The following is a 27755-nucleotide window of genomic DNA, read 5'->3' as shown; positions in this document are numbered from 1 at the left end:
ATCTTTTAAAAAAATACAGACATTTTAGTCAACCTTACTATATTTTTTTAGCTCATTTAGTCATTTATTCAGTGTATATATGCTGAATATATATATATATAGTTAGTGCCAATCCTGGGTCTGTTTTCATCATGTCCCCCAATAGCAAGGAGATGCTGTCTATGCGACTGTGCACATGTACGACAGGGAGACAATTCTCCAGCAGACAGACACTGTCCTCAAACGAGAGGGGAGCATCTGGTAGGTCTGTGCTGAGACAGTCTCAGGGCTCGAGGGCTGAATGCTAGAAGTGACTGTTGTGTTAGGATGTGAAAGATGTCAGATGAAGGGCAGAAGGGTTTCCAGATGAAGAGAAAAGTATTTGCAAAATACCCCAAAAAATGGCAGGGGCAAGTTTTACCAGGCTGTATTTCTAATGCTGAGTGTAGTTCCTGGCATAAGTTAAGTATGGCTTGAATGAGTGAATGAAAGAACAAAGTGGGATTTCACAAGCAAAAATGTGATTGTCTTCACAGTCTAAATTCCTATTATGATAGCTATATGATCATCCACGGCCCTAAACTGGAAATAAATCTCATGATATGCATCATTTGCAGTGTTCCCCAAACTTAAAAAGTTCTAATGTGAATAACGCACATCTCTGTCACTTAAATTCCAATGCCAAAATTAAGCTCCAACAAGTTGCTGACTTGTCAGTATGGCTGAGACTAGTTTAACATTTTAAACTCATTCATGATTTAGTCATCTTGTCACAGGGTATTTTAATGTATTCCCAAGGGAAAGAGTACAACCACCAATTAGATCTGATTCAGCAGCAAAAATTTAACCTCATGCGCTTACACTGCTTCCCTTTTGTAAGCTCTCCCTTCTGCTACACCTTCCCCAACCAACAAGTTCTGTCCCATTATTGGTACTTCTCAGCTTGCTGCTACAGAGGAGAAACGGCACAAGGTCTGAATTCTGCCTCAGTTTGCACACTCACTGATCATCCCAGGACCAGCAGCAATTTTAACGAGTGGCACTGTTGTTCTGTACCTTACCCAGACAACATACGCTAAAACAGGCAAGATGAGCGGATACAGAGATATGCTATTAAGATACCAGCTGACATGCGAATGTTTCACAGCATACTGCAGAGGGTCAATACTCACCCACCCGCTCCTGACCCCAGCTTCCTGTTAATGCAAACCCTCAGAGGCTGCAATGACAGCTCAAGCGTTTGGGTCGCCGGCCTGGATTGAGTTTCAAGCTCTGGCCTTCAGTCTCAGCCCCTGCCTAAGCCCTGGCTGTTGTAAGCACTGGGAAATGAACCAGCAGATGAGAGATCTCTATCTCTTTCTATATCTCTCTGTCACTCATATTAATTAATTCATCATAAAAATTTGAAATCTTCTGAAAAAAAAAAAAAACACATACAAGTGGGAACAGAATCATTAACAGTGGTCATCTAGAGGAGAGCTTTGTGGTATAACAGGTAAAGCTGCTCTCTGCAAAGCCAGCACCCTCAAGGGCACAAGTTCATGCCCCAATTGCTCTACTTCCAATCCAGCTCCCTGCTGGTGACATGGGAAAAGCAGTAGAAGATGGTCCAAGTCTCCTGCCACCCATGTGGGAGACCTGGATGAAGCTCCTGACTCCTTGACTTGGCTTGGCCCAGCTCTGGCCATTGAGGCTATGTGGGTGTGAACAGGCAGATGGAAGAGCTGTGTGTGTGTGTGTGTGTGTGTGTGTGTGTGTGTGTGTGTGTGTGTGTATGCAATGTACATCTTCCTTTCTCTCTGTAACAAGAAAATAAATCTTTTAAAACAAATTAGTCATCTGGTAAGGAAAGTGATGGGTTAGGTTATAGAGACTTACCCACCTCTACTATAAATCTCTGAAAATCGACTTTTAAAAATAGCACCATTTCACTTGTGTAATAGAAGGAACAGAGACACCCTCCTAGAGCGGACAGGCACATGAGTAACTTTTCATGATCTGGCCTGGAAATTGGAAGATGCTGCATGAGACATGCCCCCACACCCATGAGGGCCTCAGTAATCCTGCCTGCACCTCCACAGTCTCACAGCAGCTCTGACTCTGCCCTCTCGGCGCATCCTAAGGGTCTGCTAACATGCACACCAAAATCAGCTGGAGAGAAACGCTGTACATCCTGGGGTCAGGAGTGCTTTAGTTGTTCATCAGTCTAGCCGCCAAAAGATGACCATTCTTCAATCACTGTTAAGCGGAACTAAGCATTTGTAAAATGATTTTCTAAAGGGCAAAGATTGTAATTTACCAAACGTTACTTCTGAAGTTATTTTCTCTTTTCTCCTGTAAGTTCTTGAAATTATCTAGAAAGTAAGCACTCCCTTTCTTACATTGCCAGTTTGCAGTTTTATCTAAAGAAATGAATAGAAAAAACTAACTTGTTATTATAATTCATTTGAGACCCATTCTGGCTAATATGAGAAATACTTGATGGATGGAAAAAAGAAAAATGGCAAGGGAAACAGGCACGGATATGAAATACAATCAAAATGCCAGAATATGAAACTAATAATAATCAAGAATTACTTAATCATGGAGAAATTAATTAGGTTCTCCAGGAAGCAAGAATAATAATTATGACCAGAAGAACAAAACCATAAGCATCCATAATTATAGGAAACTAGAAATCATCCAAATTTTCAATAACAGAAATACTTAAGTGAATTATGTATTGTCCAAACAGTGGAATGGTATGCATTCATTACAAAATAGAACAGCAGAATACTGGTAATTATTGAAACTGAATATTTAAGGATTTATTACATCATTCTATTTTTTGTATCTTTTTAGAAAAATATTTTGTCAGACTACCAAGACAGGAAAATGTCCACAATGTAACATGAACTGAAATGTGGAGAAAAAGACAAAAAAACAAACCATAGAAAACACAGGCTCGTTATTTTTGCTACAAACGCAAATAAACACAAATAAACTCAGAGAAGCCAGCATGGAAAAGTAGTACTCTGAAATAGGCGAGAAGAGGCCCGGGGTAGCAGATCATGGATGACCTACCACATTCTCTTTTTACTTCTCTGTACTTAAAAACATCTTGATGATGAACATCTTTCACTCTGCAAATCAGCAAAAATATGGATAGGAAAGGATTCGTAGTTAAGGAGGGAGAGCACACAGGAAGAAGACTGGCCATGAGCATGAGCTTGGGACACAGACAGCGCATTGAGATAAAAACCCTAACATCCAGGGCAGGCATTGGACTTTGTGGGACCATGTACCACAGTGGAGAGCTAGGGTGTGACTCATGCCTCTGACTCCTGACACCAGCTCTCTGCTAATGCAGACCCTAGGAGGTAGCAGCTGACAACCCACGTGACTGAGTTTTTGGCACCCTTGCGGGAGACTTGAATTGAGTTCTCAGCTCACAACTTCTGTCTGAGCCCAACCCCAATCACTGGGGAATGCACCTACAGGTTGGAATGTTTTCTCATGCACTCACTCATAGATAGATAGATAGATATAGATACCAAGACAAGCTTACCATTTGAGGAAACAATTTAAACATAAAAAGAGACTTCGATGTGTATTGAATGAGTTCTTCCAAGTGCTAGAGTAGGTGCCAAGACACAGTGACCAGTAAACTTAGGAGGCTGTCGGGCAGGCTGGGCTATGATGGACGAGTAGGACTTGCATGCAAGATGGAAAGTGTGGTGGAGCAAGGGTAGTGGGAGCCTAGGCAGGCACCTAAGGAGGAAGAGACTCAGAGCGACACATTTACACTTTGCTGAAACAGGCTCCTGCAAAAGAGCGATGCAGGGGGAAAGGGGGCTGCAAAATTAGGTTAGAGTCAAGGTTTTCTACTCTGTCAGACTCCAAGTCTCCTGTACCATCCTGAACTGAAACAACACAGACAGTATGACCTCATCTACATGTAAGTGTAATAAATCAACATTATGACCTGGCCATAATACAAAGGAGAAATAAAAGGGAAAGAGAAAGAGATGACGTGCATCCTACCCCATAAATGTCCAGGCATTGGTCTCTTGCACAGACCATGAAGGGTCAGACCCTGGCCCTGAAGCCACGATCACTGTGAGTGTGACACAGCACACACTGACAGACTGATACACCAGTAGCCACACTGGTGGGAGGAAGGGATGTGGCTAACGCCTTGAACAAAACAAAATGCAGGTTTCCTACCATTTGAATTGTGCAAAAATTGCCTTTTGCCTATAGGTTTAGTTCTAGGCTCCAAGAATGACGAACAGTTTGCTCACTTCCCTGCTGCCTAACAGGCATCTGAAAATCCAGAGGGATAGGGAGTGGCTGCCTTGCGCCCTGTAAGACTTCCAGCATCTTTGAGCCTGCCTACTGAACGCCGGCAGCAAATCACCCTGGATATTATGAAAACCAAATGGACTCCCACAGATGTCCAGAACACAGGCCAGCCATGCTGAGCACTGCTGGGATGGAGGTAGGCTGAGCCATGCTCAGCAGGGACACCACCAGCATGGGCCAGACACTGTGTGTTGCTACCACTGCAGGGTGGTGGAGGGGATCCCACTCTCCCCATGCTGAACCAGACAAGCAGATGACCCCACAGCAGCCCCTCATGTGTCATCCCCTTGGCACACCACTGTCGGAGACCTCCGAAGGCTTGGAAGACAAGCTCTCATGGTAGCTGCAGTACATGTCACAGAAGGCCTGCAATGAAGAACTCTGCTTTGGAGAATATCTAAGTCCCCCTTGGCATCTCTCATAGAACTGAAGTTAAGAATTGAATGATTACTAAATCAGGAAAATAAAGCTAGGAAGAAAGGGCCCTAGAACATGGCCATTTCTCAAACCCTAGGACAGCCTTGAACTACCTGCAGAAGGAGGCAACCATGGGAAGGACTTAGTAGCTGGGAATCTGGGAAACACATGGCTCTGGGGTTGACTGCATTTGGGTTTTCAGGCCACTCACTGGAAGGTCAGGAAGTCCATCACACCACTCCGTACAAGGATGAAGGACAGCTGACACGTGGCCCTGACCAGCTGAGAGGGCAAGGAGAGGGGAAGGACAAAAATGGCAGGCAAGAGAGAGCAGGGAGGCTGGCTAGCCAGGATCTTCCACCTTTAAAACCCAAGCCTTTCTTGGGCCTTCTGTGCTCTTACTCTGTTTTATTCTCATCACACTTACCACCATCTCTGTGTGAGCTCCATGACATGCATGCAAATACCCCACAAATAAACTCACAACACATATTTACTCCAAATATGCTATACTCCACATGCTGTACTATTTCCAATGCTGGGGAAAAAACAGTTCAAAAAAAATTTCCTTTGGGTGGGAACCTTCGGATAACGAACAACAGTGAAGCAAAATGCACACCATATATGATGAACACCACAGTAAAGTAATTCAGGGCCAGGGGTTGGGAGAGAATATCAGGGACCTCTCTGAGGAGTTGAGACCCTAAGGACATGGAGAAGTGAGCTGCGCACATATCCAGGGCAGGGAACTCCTCCTGCCTGACAAGGAAATGACATTCAGGCTGTCACCACTTGCTAAACAGATCAAAGCAATGCACTTCACTTTCAAATTGGGGATATGAGAGGAGCTATGTCATACAGACAGATTCTCAACTTTTTTTCTTTTAATGATGTATTCATTTATTTGAAAGTAAGAGTTGCAGAGAGAGAGAGAGAGAGGAAGAGACACAGAGGGAAAGAGATCTTCTATTCACTTGTTTGTTCCACAGACGGATACAGTGGCCAGAGGTAGGCCAGGCGCAAACCAGGAGCCAGGAGCTTCTTTTGAGTCTCTCACGTGTGTGCAGGAACCCAAGCATTTGGACCACCTTCTGCTGCAACAGGCACAGCAACAGATTAGAAATGGAGCAGCCCAGGGCTGGAACTAAAGCCACCGCCTGCAACAGTGGCATCCCATATTGATGCTGGTTTATATTCTGGCTGCTTCATTCCCAACCAGCTCCCTGTTAATGACCTAGAAAAAGCAGCAGAACATGGTCCAAGTGTTTTTCTCCAGCCACCACATGGGAGATCCAGACGTAGTGAAGCAGCAGACAGAAGATCTCTTCGTCTCTCCCCTATCTCTATGTTAACTCTTCCTTTCAAATAAGTAGACAAGCTCCATATATAATCATTTACCCACTCTTAGCATATATCCTACCTCTAGGTGTTTTCAGTTGGCACACAACAGACAAAACTAACTGAACCAGGAGTGTATGACAAGATGTATATCTTTCTCATAAAAATAATACAAATCTTAACAACAACAACAAAAATGGAAAAAGATGAAACTAACTGAGCCAGGAGTGTATGACAAAGACGACATCAAAGAAATGGCACCTGAAATCAATACAAATCCGTCAAATCCACAATGGCCTCTCCTGTTTGTTTTCAACAATATCTGCTGTAAAACAAACAAAAAAATAACATCCATTCAGCAAAGAGAAGCATACTTAAACGTTCTGAGGAACAGTCCCTGGTCCAATCTCTAGGAAGGACATTACAGTTAATACACAGTGTAGGCAAAATTTGCACAATGCATTATGTAGAAAACACATCTACAGGTCCTGGTGCAGTAGCCTCGTGGCTAAAGTCCTCGCCTTGAATGTGCCAGGATCCCATATGATCACCGGTTTGTGTCCCAGCTGCTCCACTTCCCAACTAGCTCCCAGCTTGAGAAAGCAATAGTGAACAGCCCAAAGCCTTGGGATCTTGCACCCACATGGGAGACCCTGAAGAAGTTCCTGGCTTCCGATTAGCACAGCTCCAGCCATTTTGGACACTTTGGGAGTGAACCAGTGGATGAAAGATCTTCTCTCTCTCTCTCTCTCTCTCTCTCTCTCTCTCTCTCTCTCTCTCTCTTCCTCTCTGTAAATCTGACTTCCCCCAAAAAAATAACACAAAAATCTTTTTTAAAAATACATCTACAGGCATACAGATGGAGGCAACAACCACACTCTAAAAGATGTTTATCACAACACTGTAAAAAACTGGAAATATCCTGTCAATACGAACAGGTTCAGTTTCATAAATGAAGGCCCAGCTATACAATGGAATGCTCCACAGCCTTTTAGAATACTGTTGGGAAAGAATTTATGATGATTCATAAAATGTGACATATTAAGTTTGGCAAGCCAGTGTGTGTATATAATTTTCACCAAACAGCATATTCATACACATCCATACACATTCAAAAGTTTGTGGAAAATGCATATTATAGGAAACTATGCATGAACTTCCAAAAAAATTTTACACTAAAACAAATCACTTTTTTAAACAAATTACTTTTAATTCCATCAAGCCATAAACTTTTCAAAGTAGCTATACCACCATAAAATATATTGCTACAGTCCTAATTTTTTGTATTTTTAGATGTACTCAAATAAATAAATTTTAGATGTATTCAATAAAATGAAAAAGGTAATTATAGGCAATAATGATGTGATTTTTTTCTTTTAAAAGTCTTCCTACAATTGAAACACAGTTACTTATATCAGAATATTGTCATTCTTCTCATCAACTGCTGATACATGATTCTCACCATTTGATACATTTCTCAAACACAGGAGAAAGTAGCCTTAATAAAATACACTTCTCAGACACAGCTGAGGTGTCAAATTCCATTTCATCCAGTGGATGCTTCTAATTCTTCATATTATAATATCATCTGGTATAAACTTAGAACATGCATTCCAATCAGAAAACTTGTTAATTGTGTTGCCAAGCAATTGGGTGAAGTGTACTGACTGCAAGATCTGCTATTTCAAGTAAGTCAATCACGTTTAAAGTTAAATAATAACCCGGACATCATTCTCTAGTCCATTCTACTCAACCAGTTTTACCTACTAGGGCTAAGTCTTGTGCAGATACGTTCATCTGACAAAGCCCTCTTTAATGCTTTAGAACTAAGATCAAAGAAAATTCCAGTCCAAAGTGTTCATCCCAGCAGTTGCCCCTAAACTTTAAACCCAGTAGACAACAGCTCCTCTCATAAACATTCCCCCTGCAGCATCGTGAAGACCCTGGATGTTTCGCTGTTCAGCTGCTCTGCAAAACTCTCCACTCTGGCTCACACGATACACTCTGCTCCCAATCCATATTTCATGGCTGCATGCAACTGGCCAAAACTACAGCCAGCCAGCCAGCCCAGCACGCGGCCACAACGCCTATGTGAAATAATGCAGTGTTGAATCTGAATCAAATTTCAGTGAAAGCAGGCCAACTGAAGCCACCTGTTAGGAGCACAAGAACCTCTTTTAGCAGCACAACAACAAAATACTATAAATATTCATTCCTTATGAAATGGCTCAAAGGTCAGTTTCAATGGGGAGGATAATAATGGGACAGCTGACAGTGGATGAGCCATGAAGATGTGGCACCAACATTTGGGAGGGCAAAGCAAAGACTGTGTTGTGCACTATACCTATGTTGGGGGAGGGGTGAGGAGTGGCACTAATGGGCAATTTGTCTAAATGCATAATTCCTAACAGCATCACTTTTGATCATTTTACTGAGCAAACCAAAGTCATTTGGATTCTATGAAATCTTAGTTGCCTGAAGGGTGTGCACACCTTTTCAAAAACACATGTGTCACGCACAACCTCTTTAACCTACTATAACAACAGCCTAGACTTTCAACAGCTGTCAAAATAGATTCCAGTATCCATTCTACTCAAGTGTGTCAGAAGAAGGTCTTAAAACTGTCAGGGAGCGTGGGCATGTGGGGAACCTGCGATGAAGTGCAATTGAGTTGACTCCGCCAACATCAGAGACATGGAGAAGGTTCGGGCCAGCCGAAAGAAGACAGATCAACCAGAGACATGAGGACAAGAAGATGATCATGGGGTGTCATGGTGCCCCTTATGCCTGACACACCTGGGAATTCATGGGCAGTCCTGCCATTTCTGCAGCCACCTGACACCTGACAAGGACCTCGCTCTCCCAGAGGAGCCAGAGCAGGGTCTCTGCAAAGGTACCTAAATGATTTTTAAAAAATTAAGTTTGTAATTTTTTTAAATGTTGCTACACAAATGTCCAATTAACATCATTATCATTACTCTTATTTTTTTAATAATTCGCTTATACGTTTCACTTAGGACCACTGATTCTTCAGCTTTCTCACCTAATGCAAAACTATTTGTGAGCCAGTAGCGCACATCATATCCCTTGACACTTTAAGATCTCAGCAGGCAACTCCTAATCAACAGGGCATTTCTTGTAAGACCCCAGAACAGTTAGAGCATCAGGACCTATGTTACTGATAGAACATTTGTTCCAATAATGTGAAGGTGCTTCACAAAGCGTGTGGCAAAAATGGAATTAAAAGAGAAGCTTGTTTGTGTGCAAAATTGGGGTGGAGTTGCATCCGCAATTTTTTTTTCTAACATGCATTTTCTGTGAGCTTTTGCAACTCCTTCTTCTACATGGATTTCAAAATTTTCTTTGCACCAAAGTGAGTATCTCTTTCGACTCCATGGTCCACTGACTTCCTGAAGTACTCATGTGTAATCCACACTGAAGCTTCCCCAACTGCCCCCACAGTGGCCCTGTTGGCAATGTCTGTGCCCCAGGGGGTACTCAATGGTCACATCTCTGAGGGCCCCTCTAAAGCCAGGGTTCAGCTAGCAGGATCATTTCAATCCAGTCGCCAAGCTGTGAGCTGACAACGTGGAGACTCCGGGGATGACACGACACCTCGACTCTGTGCCCACCAGCATCCCTGCTCTCTTCCAGGGTTGGATGGCTGGCCAACAGCACTCACCATGTCCCCTTTTGTGGAGTGCAACCACATACTCCAGCAGCTCTCATTGGAACTCTGAGTTCCTTTCCTCCTCATCCCAATAAGAAGTCACAGAGGGGTCATTTTAAAAAAAGCAGCAGCAGTCATTCTTGTCCTAATGGTTCATGGGTAAAGATACACATGGCTCGGGTGCCTATGTCCCATATCAGAATGCTTGACTTCCACTCATAGCTTCAGTTTTTGACTCCAGCCTCCTGCCAGTGCAGAGCCTAAGCAGATGATGGCTCCAATGGCTAGGTCCCATGTCACCCACATGTCACCTACACCTGGTTCCCAGGTCCCGGCTCCAGTCCCAGTCTCAGCCCAGCCCCAGTCATGACAGGCATTTGGGAAGTGAACCAACAGATGGCGGCCCCTCCCTTCTCCTCCCCCCCCAAAAAAAACTTACCATAAATTCAACATCTATGTACCACAAGTATTTCTCTACAGCCCACCAGCGGTTAGCCGTTAATCACACATGCAGCTCCAGCTGGACCTGACTGCTCAGGATTTCAGCATTTTCCCTGTGCGGATGTCATCCACAAATACCACAAAAATCTGGAAAATGTGCTAACCTAGCTCATTCTGTCTGCCCACCACCCCGCCAACATACACAAATATAATGTAAAAATTGGGAGGTTTTGTTAAAGCAACAAGCAACAATGACAAGAAGCCTTTCCCTTGTTCCAGCTGCAACAGTTCAGTGAAAGGTAAAGGTGGCGGCAGAGCAAAGTGTCATGATTTTCTTGCACAGCTGAGGTATACAAAAACATTCAAAGGTTTTATACTGCATGGCTTTAAGCTGGCTAATGGCTTGAGCCAAATGTTACCGCTCTAAAAAGAAAAAATTTAGGGGTCTGCACTGTGGCATAGTAAGTTAAGCTTCTGCTTGTGGTACCTGATTCCACCACGATGGAGTTCTGACTACTCCAGTTCCTATACAGCTCCCTGCTAATGTGCCTGGGAAACCAACAAATGATGCCCCAATTCCTTGGCCTCCTGCACCCATGTGGAAGATCCAGGAAGAAGCCACTGGCTCCTGGCTTCAGACCAGCCCAGTTCCGGCCATTGAAGCCATTTGGGGAGTGAACCCTTAGAAAACCCCTCTCCTTCTAAATCTGCCTTTCAAATAAAAATAAATAAATCATTTACAAACAAATTAAGGGTCTAGCATGGTGGCCTCGTGGCTAAATCCTCACCTTGCATCCTCCAGGATCCCATATGGGGGCACCGGTTAGAGTCCTGGCTGCTCTGCTTCCCATCCAGCTCCCTGCTTGTGACCTGGGAAAGCAGTTGAGGACAGCCCAAAGCCTTGGGACCCTGCACCCATGTAGGAGACCCAGAAGAAGCCCCTGGCTCCTGGCTTCAGCTCTGGCTCAGCTGACTGTTGTGGCCACTTGGGGAGTATATCGGCAGACAGAAAATCTCTCTGTCTCTCCTTCTCTCTGTATGTCTGCCTTTACAATAAAAATAAATCTTTTTTTAAAGTTATTTTCAGATTTTCAATGGAAAAAAGAAGCCTAGCCACATCAAGTTGCATCGTATTAAAACATGATTTTCAAGAGGGTCACTGAAACAGGCCGACAAGATTGCCCCTGAGACCAGACACTTAAGAGAGGAGGCTGAATAACAGACTGCCATTAGGGGTCAGCGCCGTGGCATATCACGCTAATCTGCTGCAGTGCCAACATCCCACCTAGGGCAGATGTTCCACTTCCAATCCAGCTCTCTGCTTACAGTCTGGGAAGGTGGCAGAAGACGGCTTAAGTGCTTGGGTCCTTGCGTCCACATGGGAGATCTGGAAGACACCTGGTTCCCAGCTTCAGATCAGCTCAGCTCCAGCCTTTGTCGCCATTTGGTGAGTGACAGCAGATGAAATCTCTCTCTCTCTCTCTATTTCTCTAATTTTTTCAAGTAAAATCAATGTCTTTAAAAAAAAAGATTACCATTAAAAATCCTTCACCTGGGCCCGGCGGCGTGGCCTAGCGGCTAAAGTCCTCACCTTGAACACGCCGGGATCCCATATGGGCGCCGGTTCTAATCCCAGCAGCTCCACTTCCCATCCAGCTCCCTGCTTGTGGCCTGGGAAAGCAGTCGAGGACGGCCCAAAGCTTTGGGACCCTGCACCCGCCTGGGAGACCCGGAAGAGGTTCATATTTGCACCCAGAAAATACAAAAAAGGGGGAAGGCAGGGATTCTCATAACCCAAAAAATACCCTTATTCAGAACTACAATCTTATTGAGAACTACAGACAAGAATAAAAAAGATACGGAGATTTAGACTGTTGCTGTGAATTAACAGCGTTAACAAAAGACTGATGCACTCAGTACTTTCTGTGGCTCACAATGACCCAAAGAAAGCAAGTCTGACTTCAGTCCAACCCATCTTTTCTTAAACATCATCTCTGTGACCCAACCTCCCCTAACCTATTGCAAAGAACCTGAACTCACTCTGCGGATGGATTTCATACACAAAAAAGTCACAAATCTACAGCCCAAACAGGTTTAACGAAAAAAAAAAGAACTACAGGAAGAAAATACTGGACATAAAAGAAGCTTTTTCAATGCCTCCTTATTCACGCCCTCGTCTACTCGCTCACTCACTCACCCAACTACACACTCCCATGTCACCCTCTCTCCTCTGCTCCTGGCAGGTCTGCTGCCCCACCTTTCCTTCCGAGTCACAGAGGAATCCTAAGGTCAGAAGGGTCCGTGGAAGTCACCCCCGGGGCTACACCCTCATTGTTAAATGAACAGGGGACAAGGCCTTGCCACAGAGAGGCACAGGCAGTGGTTCTGAGGTCCCTGGTCACTAGGAAGACATCCATGAGATCAGGGGTGAAAATCCAGGTACCTGGAATCCAGCAGGGTCTCAGCATAGAAGGGAACTTCAAAAAGTGCACAGAAGGGCTGGTTTGGTGGCAGCATAGGTTAAACTGCTGCCTGCAATGCCTGCAGTGCCTGCATCCCATGTGCAGAGCTCCTAGGGTTGAGCCCTGCCTCCACTTCTGATCCAGTTTTTTGCTAACATGCCTGGGAGGCGGAAGCCAATGATGTTAAGAACTTGAGCCCTGCCACCCACATGGGAGATGCTTGTTGAGCTAGCTCCTGGCCATGGCCTGGCCCAGCTCTGGCTTCTGCATGTATTCGTGGCATGAAGCAGCAAATGGAAAAGTTTCTCTCTCTCTCTCCCTCTCTCCCTCTCTCTCTACCTTCCAAATAAAGGAACAAACGTTTTTGTTTCAAAATTCATTGAAAATAGAACTAAGGGGCCCGGCGGCGTGGCCTAGCGGCTAAAGTCCTCGCCTTGAAAGCTCCGGGATCCCATATGGGCACCGGTTCTAATCCCGGCAGCTCCACTTCCCATCCAGCTCCCTGCTTGTGGTCTGGGAAAGCAGTTGAGGACGGCCCAATGCATTGGGACACTGCACCCGCGTGGGAGACCTGGAAGAGGTTCCAGGTTCCCGGCATCGGATGGGCACGCATCGGCCCGTTGCGGCTCACTTGGGGAGTGAATCATTGGACGGAAGATCTTCCTCTCTGTCTCTCCTCCTCTGTGTATATCTGGCTGTAATAAGAATGAATAAATCTTTTTAAAAAAAAAAAAAAAGAAAATAGAACTAAGAACTTTGATGTAAAATTTTTGAAGCCCAAGTGTGGTTGCTCTTTGGGATGCACTCTCCTTGAACTTTCTGAAGATCCCTCTTGTGGGAACCAGGGTTATTTAGCAGCAGTTATTTTACTTGATTTGTTTTGAGTGGCATAGAGACAGGGACAGGCCCACAGTGAAAACTCGCACTTGCTGGTTCAGTCACCATGTGTGTACAATGGTCCCCCCACAGGGAGACCCGGATCTCCCACCTGGGTGGCAGGGATCCAATTACTTGAGCCAACACCTGCTGCCTCATGGATACGCATTAGCAGGAAGCAAGGGTCAACAATAGAGCCACATATGGAACCCAAGTCTTCTACAGTGGGATATGGACTAGCGTCTTAACTGCTGGGCCCAACACCTACCCCAGAAGAAGTTTTCTGTGCCTGGCCAATGCTGAAGGCTCGTCCAGCTCTGATGGAAAATAATCCCCTGCTCCCTCTTTAGCTGCTCACACTGTCTGGGCGAATTAACCTTTACCCAGTTTTTCTTTCCTTTGATTTAAGTAAACTGCAACTTTTCCACTCACTGTCCTCTACATAAGCAAATTCCTCACCTTCAAACAAACCTTCCAAGAACTAGAAACCATTCTCTGTTCTCCACCGCCCACCCTGGTGTCCACATACCCCACATCCACTTGCCTCTGACCAGCAGTGGGGAGCTGGCTTCTCTGAGGAGCCACATGAATAAGCCTTAGTCGTGGCTGAAGGACAAAGGAAGATAGACGTGTTCTGAACACAACCACTGTATTAACAGTAACAGGCTTGTTGGCTTTGGCGGCAATCACATTGTCACTTTTTAAAATTAGAAAGTCAGATATACAGAGAAGGAGAGATAGAGAGGAAGATCTTCCATCTGCTGATTCACTCCCCAAGTGGCCCCAATGGCCAGAGCCAAGCCGATCTGAAGCCAGGAGCTTCTTCCGGGTGTCCCACATGTGTGCAAGGTCCCAAGGCTTTGGGCTGTCCTCAGCTGCTCTCCCAGGTCACAAGCAGGGAGCTGGATGGGAATCGGAGCTGCTGGGATTAGAACCGGTGCCCATGTAGAATCCTGGGGCGTGCAAGGCAAGGACTTTAGTAACTAGGTTACTGTGCCAGGCCCAAGCTTTAGGGTTCTTAAGAGCAGGAAGTTCACTTCAGACATGCTACAGCTGAACCATGCCACCCTAATTCAAGCCTGGAGAATGACGTCAATATAGAGGCCAATTTAAGGGCTTTCCCCATCGCCTTGTATTCAAGTATTTCAATCATGATTTATCATCAAACCGTCAGTTATTGCTCTTGGTTCATCTACAGACAAGTATGAGGGTTCTTCCAAAAATCTGTGGAAAATGCAATCATGCAAGTAAAACGTTCCAAGAATTTCAAAAGGTTTACTCCATAATAAAATAAGCTTTTGATTCCATCTTCCACCACCTTTCTGAAGTCCCCTTTCTACATCTTCTCCACCCAGCTTATGCCACAGCCCTGGTAGGACGACCAGCTTCAGGGTGGCTCAACCTGACAGCACCTGCCTCAGTGGTACCACTTCTCCAACACTATAAACAGCTACAGAAAGGGTTTGCATGCACCTATGCAAACGTGGCTATGTGGGGCCTTAGTAAGCCTCGATGGAGAAATCAGGGAGAGGGGTGAATAAAGGCCTCTCCTGTGCCTTTCAACCACAGCTAAGGCTTATTCATGTGGCTCCTCTGAGAAGCCAGTGCAGCGGCCAGTCTGGGCACAGCTGTGCTGTCTTCCTCCGTCCCCACTGCTCCCCTCCCAGCACCTTACAGCTGGATGAAGCCACCTGCAAGCTCAACGCAGGCACTGCTTTCTAAGAGACCCAGGCCAAGCCACACTGGGTCAACACTCATGACGCATGACCCTGAGGCAGAGACCACCGTGGAGGTCGGCAGCGCTCAAGTCAGGCAAGCCAAGCTGGAGCCACACAGCCACATGCACGTGCCCACCACAAGGCTTGGTTTCACTCATGAGAAGGTGGGGACTTCGTCAAAGCTGCTGTGGAAACTTCATGCGAGAAGGACCTCCTGCCAGGACTCCTGGGACCTGGCCAGTGCACAGCTGGCTCAGTCAACGCCATTCCCCTCCTTCCCCCACTCCCCCATTCAAAGGGGAAGTGACATCAATCCTCCACATGGCCCATTCTTCCCATTCTTGGGAGATTCTTGCTGGCCCCATGTTCTTGCTCCAAATGTCCACGAACTAAATCTTTAACTTCTCAAAATCTATTTTTCATGTTATTCAAAAGGCAGAGAAACAGAGAAAGACCGAAACAGACACAGAGAATTCTTCCATCTGCTGCGTATTTCCCCACTGCATGTGACAGCCATGCCTGGGCCAGGCTGCAGCCAGGAGCCTGGAACTACATTTGGGTCTCCCGTATGAATAGCAGGGACCTGAGCACTTGGTCATCACCTGCTGCCTTCCCACTGTGTGCATCAGCAGGAAGCTGGATCGGAAGCCAAGCCAGGACTCAAACCAGGCACTCCAATATGGGATGCAGGTTTTAACAAGCCAGCAGTGGCTTAACTGCTGTGCCAAATGCCTGCCAAACAACTGTGTTTGAAACCCTTGTGGAATCTGGCACAGGACCAACATTCCCCTCTAGAACCCTACGATGTGCAGAATCTGCTTTCTCCCTCCTCTTTTTCTTTCTCACACAAAGACAATGTCACATCTTCTGAGGTTCCTGAGGTCTCTCCTACTGTTTTGTTACTCTTCAAAAATTCCAAAGGGCTTCAGCCTTGCTATGTTAGTCACACATTTTACTCGAGTTGGAATCAGAGTGTAGTGTGCATGCTCATGCAGGCAGAAATGTATACGGGCAGTGTTAGTGTGCTGCACACACACACCTACACACACACACCCACTCAGATCCCACTGACATCTTCGGCTAAGCCACCACATCCCATGCCATGCTTTCCTGGAGGACACTAGGGGAGCAGGAAGAGCTCTCTCTGTCATCTGGTCTCTGGAATGAACATTCCTGTTCTTTCCAGCTCAAATTTATAGTCCATAGCATCAGCAAAAATCATGCAGTCTCTCCTGGAACCTCCTTTTCTATGGGACACTGACCAGAAGAATGCCGGGAAATTCCGGCAGGGGGACATCCAAAAGGGCCCAGGGAAATAACAGAAGCCTAGCTCAGGCTGCCTCAAACCCACACACTCAGAGCAGGCTAGGAGAGACTGATAGAAAAGCCTGGCAAGGGGCTGCTTGAAGGCAGCATCAGAACTGCTCACTACTGTGAACGTGTAGTCACAGTACAAACAAACAATGGGCCAACTTCAGGGTCAAATCTGTAAAATGTGACAAGATCTGAGTGAATGGGGCCAACTATGAGACACATAGGAAAATGATCCATGATTGTCAAGAGGTAACCTTGAAAACGCCCATGGAAGCTTGGGGTATACTACCAACTGGGAGGGACCCCAGCACCCACTAGAAACTCTGATGCTCTCTGGCCCCTGCTTCCAAAGGCATGCCAGCCCAGAGCTGAGCATGAACTTGTGGCAGGTTTTTCTCCCAGCAGCAAGTTCAAGGGGATCAAGAAGAAGGGATCACCATGCTAGCTCTGGAGCCATCTGAGCCAGCCAAACACCCAGCCCCCACTAAAGGCTCCATTCCGTTCATGACATCTGCAGGAGCCTGAAATGGCGGCAGACTGTGTACTGAGAAGACTCTGCCCTTGCGCTCAGCACCCCTGGCCACTGTTGGCTGTCACCATCTCGTCTTACCTCAGAGTCTTGGAATACTGCTGGGTACTGGTTCGCAGACGAGGCACATGAACCCACACTTCCCATAAGCCTCTGTTCTGAGTTCTTATTGGTAAACAAAAGTCTCCCTACACATACTTACACTCTTGACCCTGAAAGCCACTTCCCCACAAGCTCCTAGGTGATCTTCCTTCTCTAATAACCTATGATCTTTCTCCTCTAAGTGTGATGCACAGACCCACAGCACACATGGTTCCCAGATCAGATCAGTACAAGTGTAGGGGGCCAAACCCCATCACGTACTGCCCGCCACACCCCCTCAGCCAGGTGTTTTGGAACAAGACCCCCACAGTAATGCAGACACAGCATTTAATATTTTGCTTACACTTGTATTCATCCAAGAACCCTACTAGGTTCCTCCTACTGGGAGGAACCAAGACAACTTTTACTAGGTCTCAGTTCTAGGGACACTTCAGAGAGATGAACATATTTAGTGATCAAATACCTTATTTTCCTACCTTTAAGTATATCCGTAGCCTACAATGTCAACATTCCACATGGATGCCAGTTTGCATCCCAGTTATTCCACTTCCCATCCAGCTCCCAGCTAATGGCTTGCGGAGCGCAGTCGAGGATGGTCCAAGTGTTTAGGACTCCTGCCATCCACGTGGCAGACCTGGATGGAGTTCTGATTTTTGGGCTTTGGCTTGCCCAGCCCCTAGCTATTCCAACCATTTGGAGAATAAATCCACAAATGTAAGATCTCTCTATAACTCTCTTACTCTTTCAAACAAGTAAATACATCTTCAACATAAATAAATACATAGAAATCACAAGTGCTGGGAATGATCCATAGATGCCTATTCCTTCGTTTATCAAGACATCCTGCCTGTGGGCAAGAGGCCCCTGCCTGCCTCTCTCTACCTGGCTCATACATCCATCTTGCACAGCCCCAGGAACCTGTGCCTTACACGGCACATGCATGCACAGAGCTCCCCAAGTGTGGCGGCCTTCTTGAAACTGCCATCAGCGGCACTGAAAAGCCAGGATACTGTGAGCCCTACAACACCTGCTTCACACAACACAGTCAAGTTCATTTCTGCCACTCAGCTCCTTGGGCTACACCATCTGCCCTCCTCTCTCCATTTTGTGAAACTCTGTTTGGTTCTCTGATCTGAAGCATAACATTTAGCACCTGCCCACAATCTCAGGATCCCATGTGTATCAGCTAGGCTCATGTGATAGTTGCAGTGTCAGTGCTTGGAGAGCAATGGGGATCCCCAGCTTCACCCTGGGCACTGCACCCAGCTCTCGGCTGGGTACTCAGAGCCAGGTACCATTATAATAGTATGATCTGTGTTAAAGTAACCACTGAATGATTTTGTTTTCCCCCAGTAAACTAATACCAGAAAACTGTATTAGAATACACAGAATGAATTGGCAAGGGGTACACCCAGAATCAGCTTGTGCATGCCAAGGCATCCATGCCCTCCATAAACCAGGGGAACCAGGGTAGCCAGGGCACAGTGGGTTCAGACTCTCCCTGGGTCCCAAGTCTCCCCCAGGCTCCTCTGGAGAGCCCATTAAGTGAAAAGCTCTCTGCTCACTTACGGAAAAGTCATTGATAGCAGTTTCACACTCATCACAGGTCACTTAAACCTAAGGGACAGGAGAGACCCTTGACAGAGCATGAACACATTGATTTCTGTACACTAATGTGGCTTTATGATCACCACTTTACCAACAGGGAAACTACAGCTCAAAAAGGAATCGACAATCTTAGTCCGACTGCAAAATCTATTTCCTAATAATCCTAGACAGTCTACTCCACAGACACAAATCAATGACCATCCAGACATTCCTTTTTCTTTTCTTAGAGTGTCAACACTGCAACCCAGCTGCCCTGGGATAGTGATGCCACCTTGTGGCCACAGTGGAAGCCATCTGAATCAAGTAGGCATACTTCCATTTCTACCTCTTGGAATAACAAATGCACAGACCAGATAAACCCTCTCCCGAAAGTGTACAAAAATATATACCCACACCACAGCACACATCGCATACTATCCACATGCCAAACACATGCACAAAAAAAATACTCTCCCACACTACCCAAAGACCACACACACACCCCTTTCATTTCTCAACTCCTTTCTCCTTGCCTCCTCAGCTGCAGCTGTCCCTGCCTGGAGATATACTTGGTCTCTCTGGTCTCTGCAGTACATATTTGCAGTCCCTTCACTGGCGATATAGCAAGATCCTCCACCCAGCACCTGCTTCTGCCTTCCCGCCTCTCGGAGTTCCGCACTTGGCACTCTTCAAGCCACTCTGAACTCCCCATTTCCTACATATGGCCAGACACTTTCACAGAGCACATTTTTGGTGTTTTACCAACTCTACTCCTCCTGCCCTGAAACATGCTTTCCCACCTGCTCTCTCCAATCCTTTTTGCCTAATAAACAAACCCCCCTGCCCTACCAGGCAGCTCATCACCAGGTCGACCAATTCCTAAGGTCCCTGACCACGGTGTCCAGGTACCAGGTCAACACTGTCCGCACCTGCCACCTGCCACACACCAGGCACGGGAATACAATGGATCACCTTTGCATAACACAGGGCCAGAAAAATAGTTGACAGTAAAAAATTAAATTAATTGTTGAATGAATCAACAGATGAAACAACTACAAAGATTTACAAACACAATCTTACCCATACATTAGGAAGACCTTTCGCCACATCTGAAATGTATAAACCCTGCCTCCAAAAATGACAGCACGAACACATTCCCCCTCTAATGATCACATCATCCTCGGCCATTCCCATGTGTCCTCTTCCAGTCCACAACTATCTCCACCTCAGGCACCAGCATTTCAGCTAATCCTCTCTCCTGAAATGATTAGCAATCTTTTGACCATTTGTTTACTACAAATACATGCATTTTACTCATGAAACATGCACTAGGTGGCCGGCTGAAAGGGTTTGTAGATTAGCTTGGGAAATCTCATTTTTTGCCCTGTTTCAAACACAAATAGCCAAAGTCAGAAATAAACAATTCGTGGCCCAGAGCAATAGCCTAGTGACTAAATCCGCACCTTGCATGCGCTGAGATACCATATGGGCATCAGTTTGTATCCTGGCTGTTCCACTTCCTATCCAGCTTCCTGCTTGTGGCCTGGGAAAGCAGTCATGGCCCAAAGCCTTGGGACCCTGCACCCACGTGGAAGACCCAGAAGAAGCTCATGGCTTTGGATTGGCTCAATTCCGGCAGTTATGTCTACTTGGGGAATGAACCAGTAGATGAAAGATCTTCCTCTCTGTATCTCCTTCTCTCTGTGTATCTGCCTTTCCAGTAAAAATAAATGAATCTCAAGAATAAGGGATAAGACTAAGCTAAAGTAACAAAACATGAACTTTGTGGTTCTTATTTAGGTTCAGTGGAGTTTCTTCAGCAAGTATTCCACAGATGTTATAAGACTCTGGTTTGTTTCAGAAAACGTGACTTAGATAATTTTCCCAGTGTTTTCATGGGAGCATGTATTTATGGAGTTCATCTCACTGAAATCCCAGAGACTACAAGACCCTTATGGACTGTTCTTTTTCCGTTCCTCCCATGCACATATTTCAGTGAGCCAGTTCCCATATGGGAAACAAAAGCTTCTCCCAAGGATATCCCTCCTGCCTTTGTGTCATAGCCAAACTGGGTAAACAGTATATTATGTTCAAATATTTTGAAGATGCAGTTATTAGCAATGTCTATGCCAATCAGCATGTTCTCTAAATAGTCTTGCTAAATATTCTAATCCTTAAAAAAAGATTTATTGGAAAGGCAGATCTACAAAGAGACAGAGAAAAATATCTTCCATCCACTGGTTCACTCCCAAATGGGCACAAACACTGGAGCTGAGATGATCCAAAGGCAGGGACCAGGAGCTTGCATGTGCAGGGTCTTATGGCTTTGGGCTGTTCTCTACTACTTTCCTGGGTCACAAGAAGGGAACTGGATGAAAAGTGGAGCAGCTGGGATATGAACTAGTGGGATATGGGATCCCAGTGAATTCAAGGCAAGGATTTAGCCACACTGGGTTCCCATTTGTGGCTAGGTTTTCTTCCTACCTGAGAAAAGGCATCCTTGCTAGTAAGCACAAAGAGGGAAATGGTATTTATTGAAGGCTGCTTGAATTTCAAACCCTATGACATAAAAACAATTTGCACTAACATTTAAATAATTTCACGTTGACATTTTGAATAAATGCTATTTTATGTATAATATTTCTACCTTCCTGTTCCTCAGCTTTTGACAATAAACATTACCAATTCATAAACAAAAAAATGAATCTCTTTTAAAAATTTTAAAAACAAAGAATTCAAAACAACCTATTTTCTTTGGGGGTGTGGAGGAACCGCAGGCAAAGCCAGCAAGAGTCCTTCTTGCAACTGCAGGTATCGAACGACCCACAAAGTGAGACTGCTCAGAAGTCTCTAAGCTAATCCCAGGCTGGGAGCTGAAGGGTCCTTATCTACAGTATAGAAGTTGCTGGAATCAAGCTCCTACTTAGAAAAAGGACCATGATCAATACCCAAAAGACAAACACAAATGCACACTCAGGGGCTGGTAGAGGCAACACTTTTGAGACTCTGATGACCATGAATCTGAAGCAAAGAATCAGCCATGAATCACCGGAGTCCACATAGATATAAGAGAATGAAAAGCTTACATTAAAGCACGGATCTCAAATAAGCCATGGGTAAGGATGCAGTAGCTCTATTCCACAGTGCAGAAAACAGAGCCAAATATACAGCACTTGAATTACATTTCCTTATTCTGCTAAAATCCAGCTCATGTTATGAATTTGGTTCCCACTCTCCGAGTTTTAAAATCTCTGTATGATAGAAGAGATAGGTGCCTGTGTGTGTGTGTGTGTGTGTATGTGTGTGCTTGATGATTATACAATAAATGATACAAGATGACGATACAGGAAATCTCAGCCGGCCAATGAATGACTCATTCTACACATTCTCCTCTGAATTGGTAAGAAGAGCCTGACACACCAAAACAGCTTTGGAGCTTAATTATCTTGGGTGTAAATATTTTCAAAATTTATTGTACATTTCCCTGCCTTCTCAAAGAATATGTTCGAAAATGTATCCCTTTTGTATGTCCATGTTCTCACTGGCCAGCAGTGATTGCTGGCTTACTCTGCTACACAGTGACGTGCAGGGGCCCCACCGATGTTTCTACACTAATGTTCCCAAGCATTTGGCGCTGGCTCCCATTCTGGTGTCTGGAGTTACAGCTTTTCTTGTCTCTTTCCTGCTGTGTGGGCTGTCAAGGAGTCCTGGCTCACTGCTGGTTACAGCAGCCTAAACATGCTACCTCATACACACCACAGGTTTTTTTTTTTTCAAACTAAGAAAAACTTAGGGGTCTGGCATTTGCAGCAGCAGTGAGGCCTCCACGGAGGACACCCACACTCCTTGTGGGAGTTCCCAGGCTCCAGTCCCAGCTCCACTCAATTCCAGCTTTCTGCTAATGTCCACTCTGGGAGGCAGCAGGTAAGGCTCACATGCCACCCCGTAGGGTCCCTGCCACCCACGTACACCTGGACGGAGTTCCCAGCTCCTGGCTTTAGCCCAGGCCTTGTCGAGCCTTGGCTGTTGACAGCTATTTGTAGGGGGAATCACCAGTAGATAGTCTCTCTCTCTCTCTCACTCACTCTCTTTCTCTCTCTCCTTCCCTTTCCCTCTCCCTCTCTTTAATATCCACTTGCTAAGTAGAAAATTCCACCCCCTTCCTGGTTTTTGGCTGGGGTCCTGACCCGGACAATGCCACACTACAGACTCAGACATTCAATGACAATCTCGGATGCTCTCTTTGATCCTCATACCCCAAAAGTAACCACCTGGCCCCATCTCTACCATCACAGGCCCTCCCTGATGACTCTCTGTCTGGACCCACAAGAGCACAGGTGTCCATGCAGGATGAGAGATCAACACAGGGCCTGGCGTTGTGGCACAGCACATTAAGCTGCCACCCATGCGGCCTGCATCTCACAGAGATGCCAGGTTGTGTCCCAGCTGCCCCATTTCTGATACAGCTCCTGGTTACTGTGCCTGGAACAGCAGCCAAGGATGATCCCAAGTGCTAGGAACCCTGCGCCTACGTGGCAGACCCAAATGGAGTTTGTGGCCTTTGGCTTTGGCCTTGTCCAGCCCTGGCCACTGGTTCCATTTGGGGAGCAAACCAGCGGATGGAAGACCTCTCTCTCTCCTTCTCTCTTTGTATAACTCTGTCTCTCATGTAAGTAAATAAATCTTAGCAAGAAAGATCAACCCGGAAATGAGAGGATGGTCCCTATAGTTCATATATCTGCCTCATACAGCAGCATGAAGTAGTAGGTATTATTTACCAAAAAGTATAAGAAAAAATTTTGCAGGTGAAAAAAAAAATTCCCTGGTAATTTACAAGTAACTCAAAAGTCCAATTTTTGGTATCAGATGACAAGATTCTTAAACTAAGCCACTTATCTTAACACCATACATCCACCAGCTTTCCTCAATAACCTCACCCATTTGGACCATGGTCCTCTCCCTTCCTCCAAGGGAAATAAATAAATGTAGCCCAACCCAGTAGGAACCTAAAAGTGAACCACCACAAGAGCGTTCCAAGGGCCCCTTCCAGCAGCAAAGCCACGCATGCACCACCAAGTACTGGAATCCTTTGCATTCTGTAACAAATAAAGTTTATGTAATCTTGTTTGTCAAGCCTGAGAAGGCAAAACCAGGCAGGTGAACAAGGCTGGTGGCTGCTGCTGGGGATGAGGGCGCCAAGCCAGCAGATCTGTGGGGATCTTAGGACTACTTCAGGAGGAGGCCAGTCCCTCTGCTGTTTATAAACTGGGGAGCTTCACCAAGGGGGACCTGCCACAGGCAGCCCCAGGGCGGCAGTGGTGGGTCGGAGTCAGGTTGGGTGCAGTCCCTTGTGGTCAGGAAAAGGACTGTGAGGATTTCCAGCAGACACTTCCACCCTCCCATGCTATATATGGCAACATCTCATTCTAGGGTTTTCAGCATCACACCAAGAGCCATTCCATGCCAGGGAGGGAGGGAAGTGGACGGCAGGGCAAGGGGAATCCGGCTCTCCCTCCTGCGGGAGCTAGGTGAACTTACTCCCCTCGGTGTACCCCAGGCCCCTATTTCCTGGAGCCCAAGACCCAGTCAACAAATGGCAGCCCTGAGAAGCACACAATCCGCTCTCTTTCTCTCTCCCTCCCTCCAACCCCGGCAGGGACCCCTGCCTTCTTCCCCTCTACATAAACACTGGGGGCGGGGCAGCAGCTAGCACTGGGGAATTCCACCGGCTGCGCCCACCCCACCCCCCACCATCCCCAGCCCTCCCCCCCAAACCCCCCAGGATGGAATTATACCACCTGGGCATGCAGGAGAAACTGCGGGCCCATTCACTGCAGATTAGCCGAGGTGCCTGTGAGCACGAGAAGGCAAAGTTTCCCAAGAAAACCCAAACCGGCAGCCCCCACCTGGCCTGACTGTTACCTCCACCAGGCACCCTGGCTACTACAGCCACGTGGGATGGGGTGGAGGCGTGGGGACAGCAGGTGTAACCACTCCACAGCCTACCTCAAATGCAGTTCCAGCCATCCACGGGGGCGGGGGGCAGGTGGGGGGGAAGGGAGGGATATAAACAATAACCTTGATTTCCTTGCCTTCTCCAGGCTGTACACCTGGCACTCCCCAACCTTCTCACGTGTTGCTCAAATTCAGCGAGCCACGCTGTCCAAAAGCACGAGCAGGGGTGGGGGAACAGCCCAGAAAATCCAGACTCTACGTGACCTGACTGACTTATTTCCCAGATAGCTGCATGAGAGGGAAAAAAGCAAGCATTCACGCCACCGTGGAGACCACACCAAAGGGGGACCCAGGAGTGTCCGAAGAGGCCAACGGAGGGAGCGGAGGGGGCTGGGGGGGTCTCCGGGTGGGGCCAGCGGACCTCCACCATCCCTAGCGTGCGCGTCTTCTGGGGAGGGAGAGACGGGCCAGGGTCAGGAGGCAGAGCCCAGGCTGGGGGAGCAGGGGGCGCGTGGGACCGCTGTGGCGGCGCCGGCGGTGCACTTACCCGGGCTGTTGGCCTCGCCCTCCAGGACATGCAGGTCGGCGCAGTCGGCCAGCGAGTGCTCCAGGCAGAGCTGCAGGAAGCGGGCCTGGGTCTGGCTCACGCGCTTGAGCAGTGACAGCAGCGCAACAGTCTGCTCGCACTCGTTCCAGCCCTTAAACCAGCCCGCCAGCACCCCGACCTGGTCGCGAAACATCATGATGAGGGGGCCGCGCTCGCTCGGCAGAGCCCCCCTTGGCGCCCCTGCGCGCGCGCGATGCGGCGCCGCGCAGCCCGGCCCGAAGTTTGGTGGAGCTGGTGGTGCTGCTGGTGGTTGTGGCGGCGGCGGCGGCGCCGCAGCCGCGGGAGAACGCGTGCCCGTTCCAAGGTGGCTGGGAGCGCCGGACGCTGTAGTTACTGCCTCCGCGCCGCCCCTCTCCGCCGAGGTCGGCTGCGTTCCGCTGGGGCTAGCCGGCTGCCCCCAGACGGCGACTGACAGTGGCGCGGAAATGTTTCGTTATTTATATATATGTATATAGTAAAATGAAAAATTATTTTTAAAAAATCTCTCGCAAGGCACACAACTGAATGAAGAACGCTCTTTCCCCCTTCTCGCGGCTTGGCGGTGGTGGTTTCCGGCGTTGCGGGGTCTCTTCCCCACTGGGCGGCAGCGCGGACCCTTCACACCCGCATTCCCGAGCAGCGGATCACCACTGGAAGGGGGGGAGGAAGAGAGAGAGACAGCGCTGCAGTGAGCCCTCGGCTAGCCCCAGGGGCGCGCGGAGGGGGGGCTCGGAGGAGCCGGGGCGGGGGCGCCCACGAAGGCGGCCACCCGAATTCCAGCGTCCCCCTCGCGCCCGGCTGCGGACAGGAATCGCCCGGGGCGGAGCGGGCGGCTGGGTGCGGAGGGGGTGGGGGCCGGGGTAGAGTGGGTGGTCAGGAGCCTCCTTCCCAGGTGCGGGAGGAGCCCCGCCCGGCTCCCCTGTTGCTGCCACCACGAACGGCTGCAGCTGCGGGCACTGCCCGCCCGCTGGGGCGGCCTCGGGCCGTGCCTGCCAACGCCGGCTCCGGCAACAGATCTTCCCGGCTCAAAAAACTTGCACTGCGGCTGAGGAGGGGCGCGGGCGCGGGGGCGCGGGCTAATGCAAAGCAGAGGCGGAGGCAACAGCAGCCCGGATTCCTTCCTCCTTCTCCTCCTCCTCCTTCTCCTCCTCCCGCTCCTCCTCTTCCTCCCACTCCTCCTCTTCCCGGAGAAGCAGCCGAACGGCTGCAGCTCCATCTACAGCAAGAGCCAGCATCTCCGCCGCCCGGCGCCCCTCTGGATTTAGGCCGGGAGCTTGCCGCGGCAGCAGCTCGAGACAAAAATAAACTCTCCCCACCCGGAGCTGCGCGCCCAGCGGGCGGCGGCGGCGCAGCCTGGAGCCTGGGTTCCCCTGCGCCGCGCCGCGCCGTGCCGCGCCAGCCTAGCCGGGCGGCGGGCGCTCTCCCGGGCCTGCTCGGCCACCAGCGGCCGGCTGCGTGCGCGCCGTGTGCGTGTGTGCACGCGCGGGTGTGCTCCGAACACCCTGCCTCACCACCGACGACAACGACGACGGACCGATCTGTACTGCCCAGCGCCTCGCCCGCGCGTCCCAGGCCGGAGGCGGAGTGGCCCCAGGCGCACGCCCCAGCAGCCAGCCCGTGCCCGCGCCACCGCTTCCCTTAGCGGTGGCCAGGGCTTCGTGGCCCGGAATGTGGAGCTCCGCTGTTGGCACACGCCCCCCAACGACAACAAAAATTAAAAGTTAGGCTTTGGGGGCTCCCCTACTCCCACCTCGCTCCTCTCTCGGCTCTGACTGCCCCGGAGGAGAGAGAATCGACTAGCTGCGCCCTCGAGGGGTGACCGGCGCCCAGCATCCTGGCTGCCGACTCCCCAAACTTCTCCGACGGAGGGCAATACCTCCGCCACCCCGGAGGACCTTCCCCTAACTCTCCAGTGTCCAGCAGGCTCCGTCCGTGGCGAGTGGCAGAGAGAGTGCTCACCTTGGAGCGGTTCATCTTGGCGGCTCTGGGCGCCACGAGCGGGTCCGGGGCCGCGGCAGCTCTCAGCGGGGCAGGGCGCGCCCGGGCCGCGGGCCGCGGGCCATGCCGTCGAGGGCGGGCGGCGCGGGGAGAGTGCGGCACGGCGGGGCGCGGGCGCTGCCACGGCCGCTGCTGCTGCTGCTGCTGCCGCCTCCGGCGTCGACTGGCGGAGGACTGAGCCGCCCGAGCCGGAGCTCCCCACATGCTACTGATTAACATACACCATTACATCATGGGCTTGGCAGGGAGCGCCCGAGCAGGGGGGAGAGGAACCCGGGCGGCGGCGCGGCTCGCGCGGGGGGAGTCGGGGGAGGATCCCCGGGCCTGGCCGCCGGCGGGGAGGGGAGGGGAGGGGGCGGAGGCGGATTCCTAAGGAGGGGGGACCAGGCCGGAGGAGGGGCGGGTGGGAGGAGTCGTGCTGCCCAGGGGTCGGGCTGCT

The 27755-nt window shown here is 48.6% G+C and overlaps 1 protein-coding gene across 6 annotated transcripts in view; it reads right to left on the bottom strand.

The window, feature by feature from the left end:
- SAMD4A (sterile alpha motif domain containing 4A) overlaps nt 1-27417 on the bottom strand; it is a 219091-nt gene extending 191674 nt beyond the window's left edge. For 2 of the 6 annotated variants that reach the window (XM_058666469.1, XM_058666467.1), the window contains exons 1-2: nt 27278-27416; nt 25280-25968 (exon numbers count right to left, since the gene is read on the bottom strand). In XM_058666469.1, the coding sequence (XP_058522452.1) occupies nt 25280-25475 (196 nt within the window). In that variant the 5' untranslated portion in view covers nt 25476-25968; nt 27278-27416. Of the gene's footprint in view, nt 1-25279; nt 25969-27277 lie in introns of all 6 variants that reach the window. The other 4 variants (XM_058666464.1, XM_058666461.1, XM_058666466.1 and 1 more) reach the window with 4 other exon arrangements.
- Nucleotides 27418-27755: the final 338 nt, after the last annotated feature.

The sequence above is a fragment of the Ochotona princeps genome, chromosome 6, assembly GCF_030435755.1.
Source record: "Ochotona princeps isolate mOchPri1 chromosome 6, mOchPri1.hap1, whole genome shotgun sequence".
NCBI lineage: Eukaryota > Metazoa > Chordata > Mammalia > Lagomorpha > Ochotonidae > Ochotona > Ochotona princeps.
The sequence above is the reverse complement of the archived record's forward strand: the minus strand, read 5'-3'. Positions and strand labels throughout refer to the sequence as shown.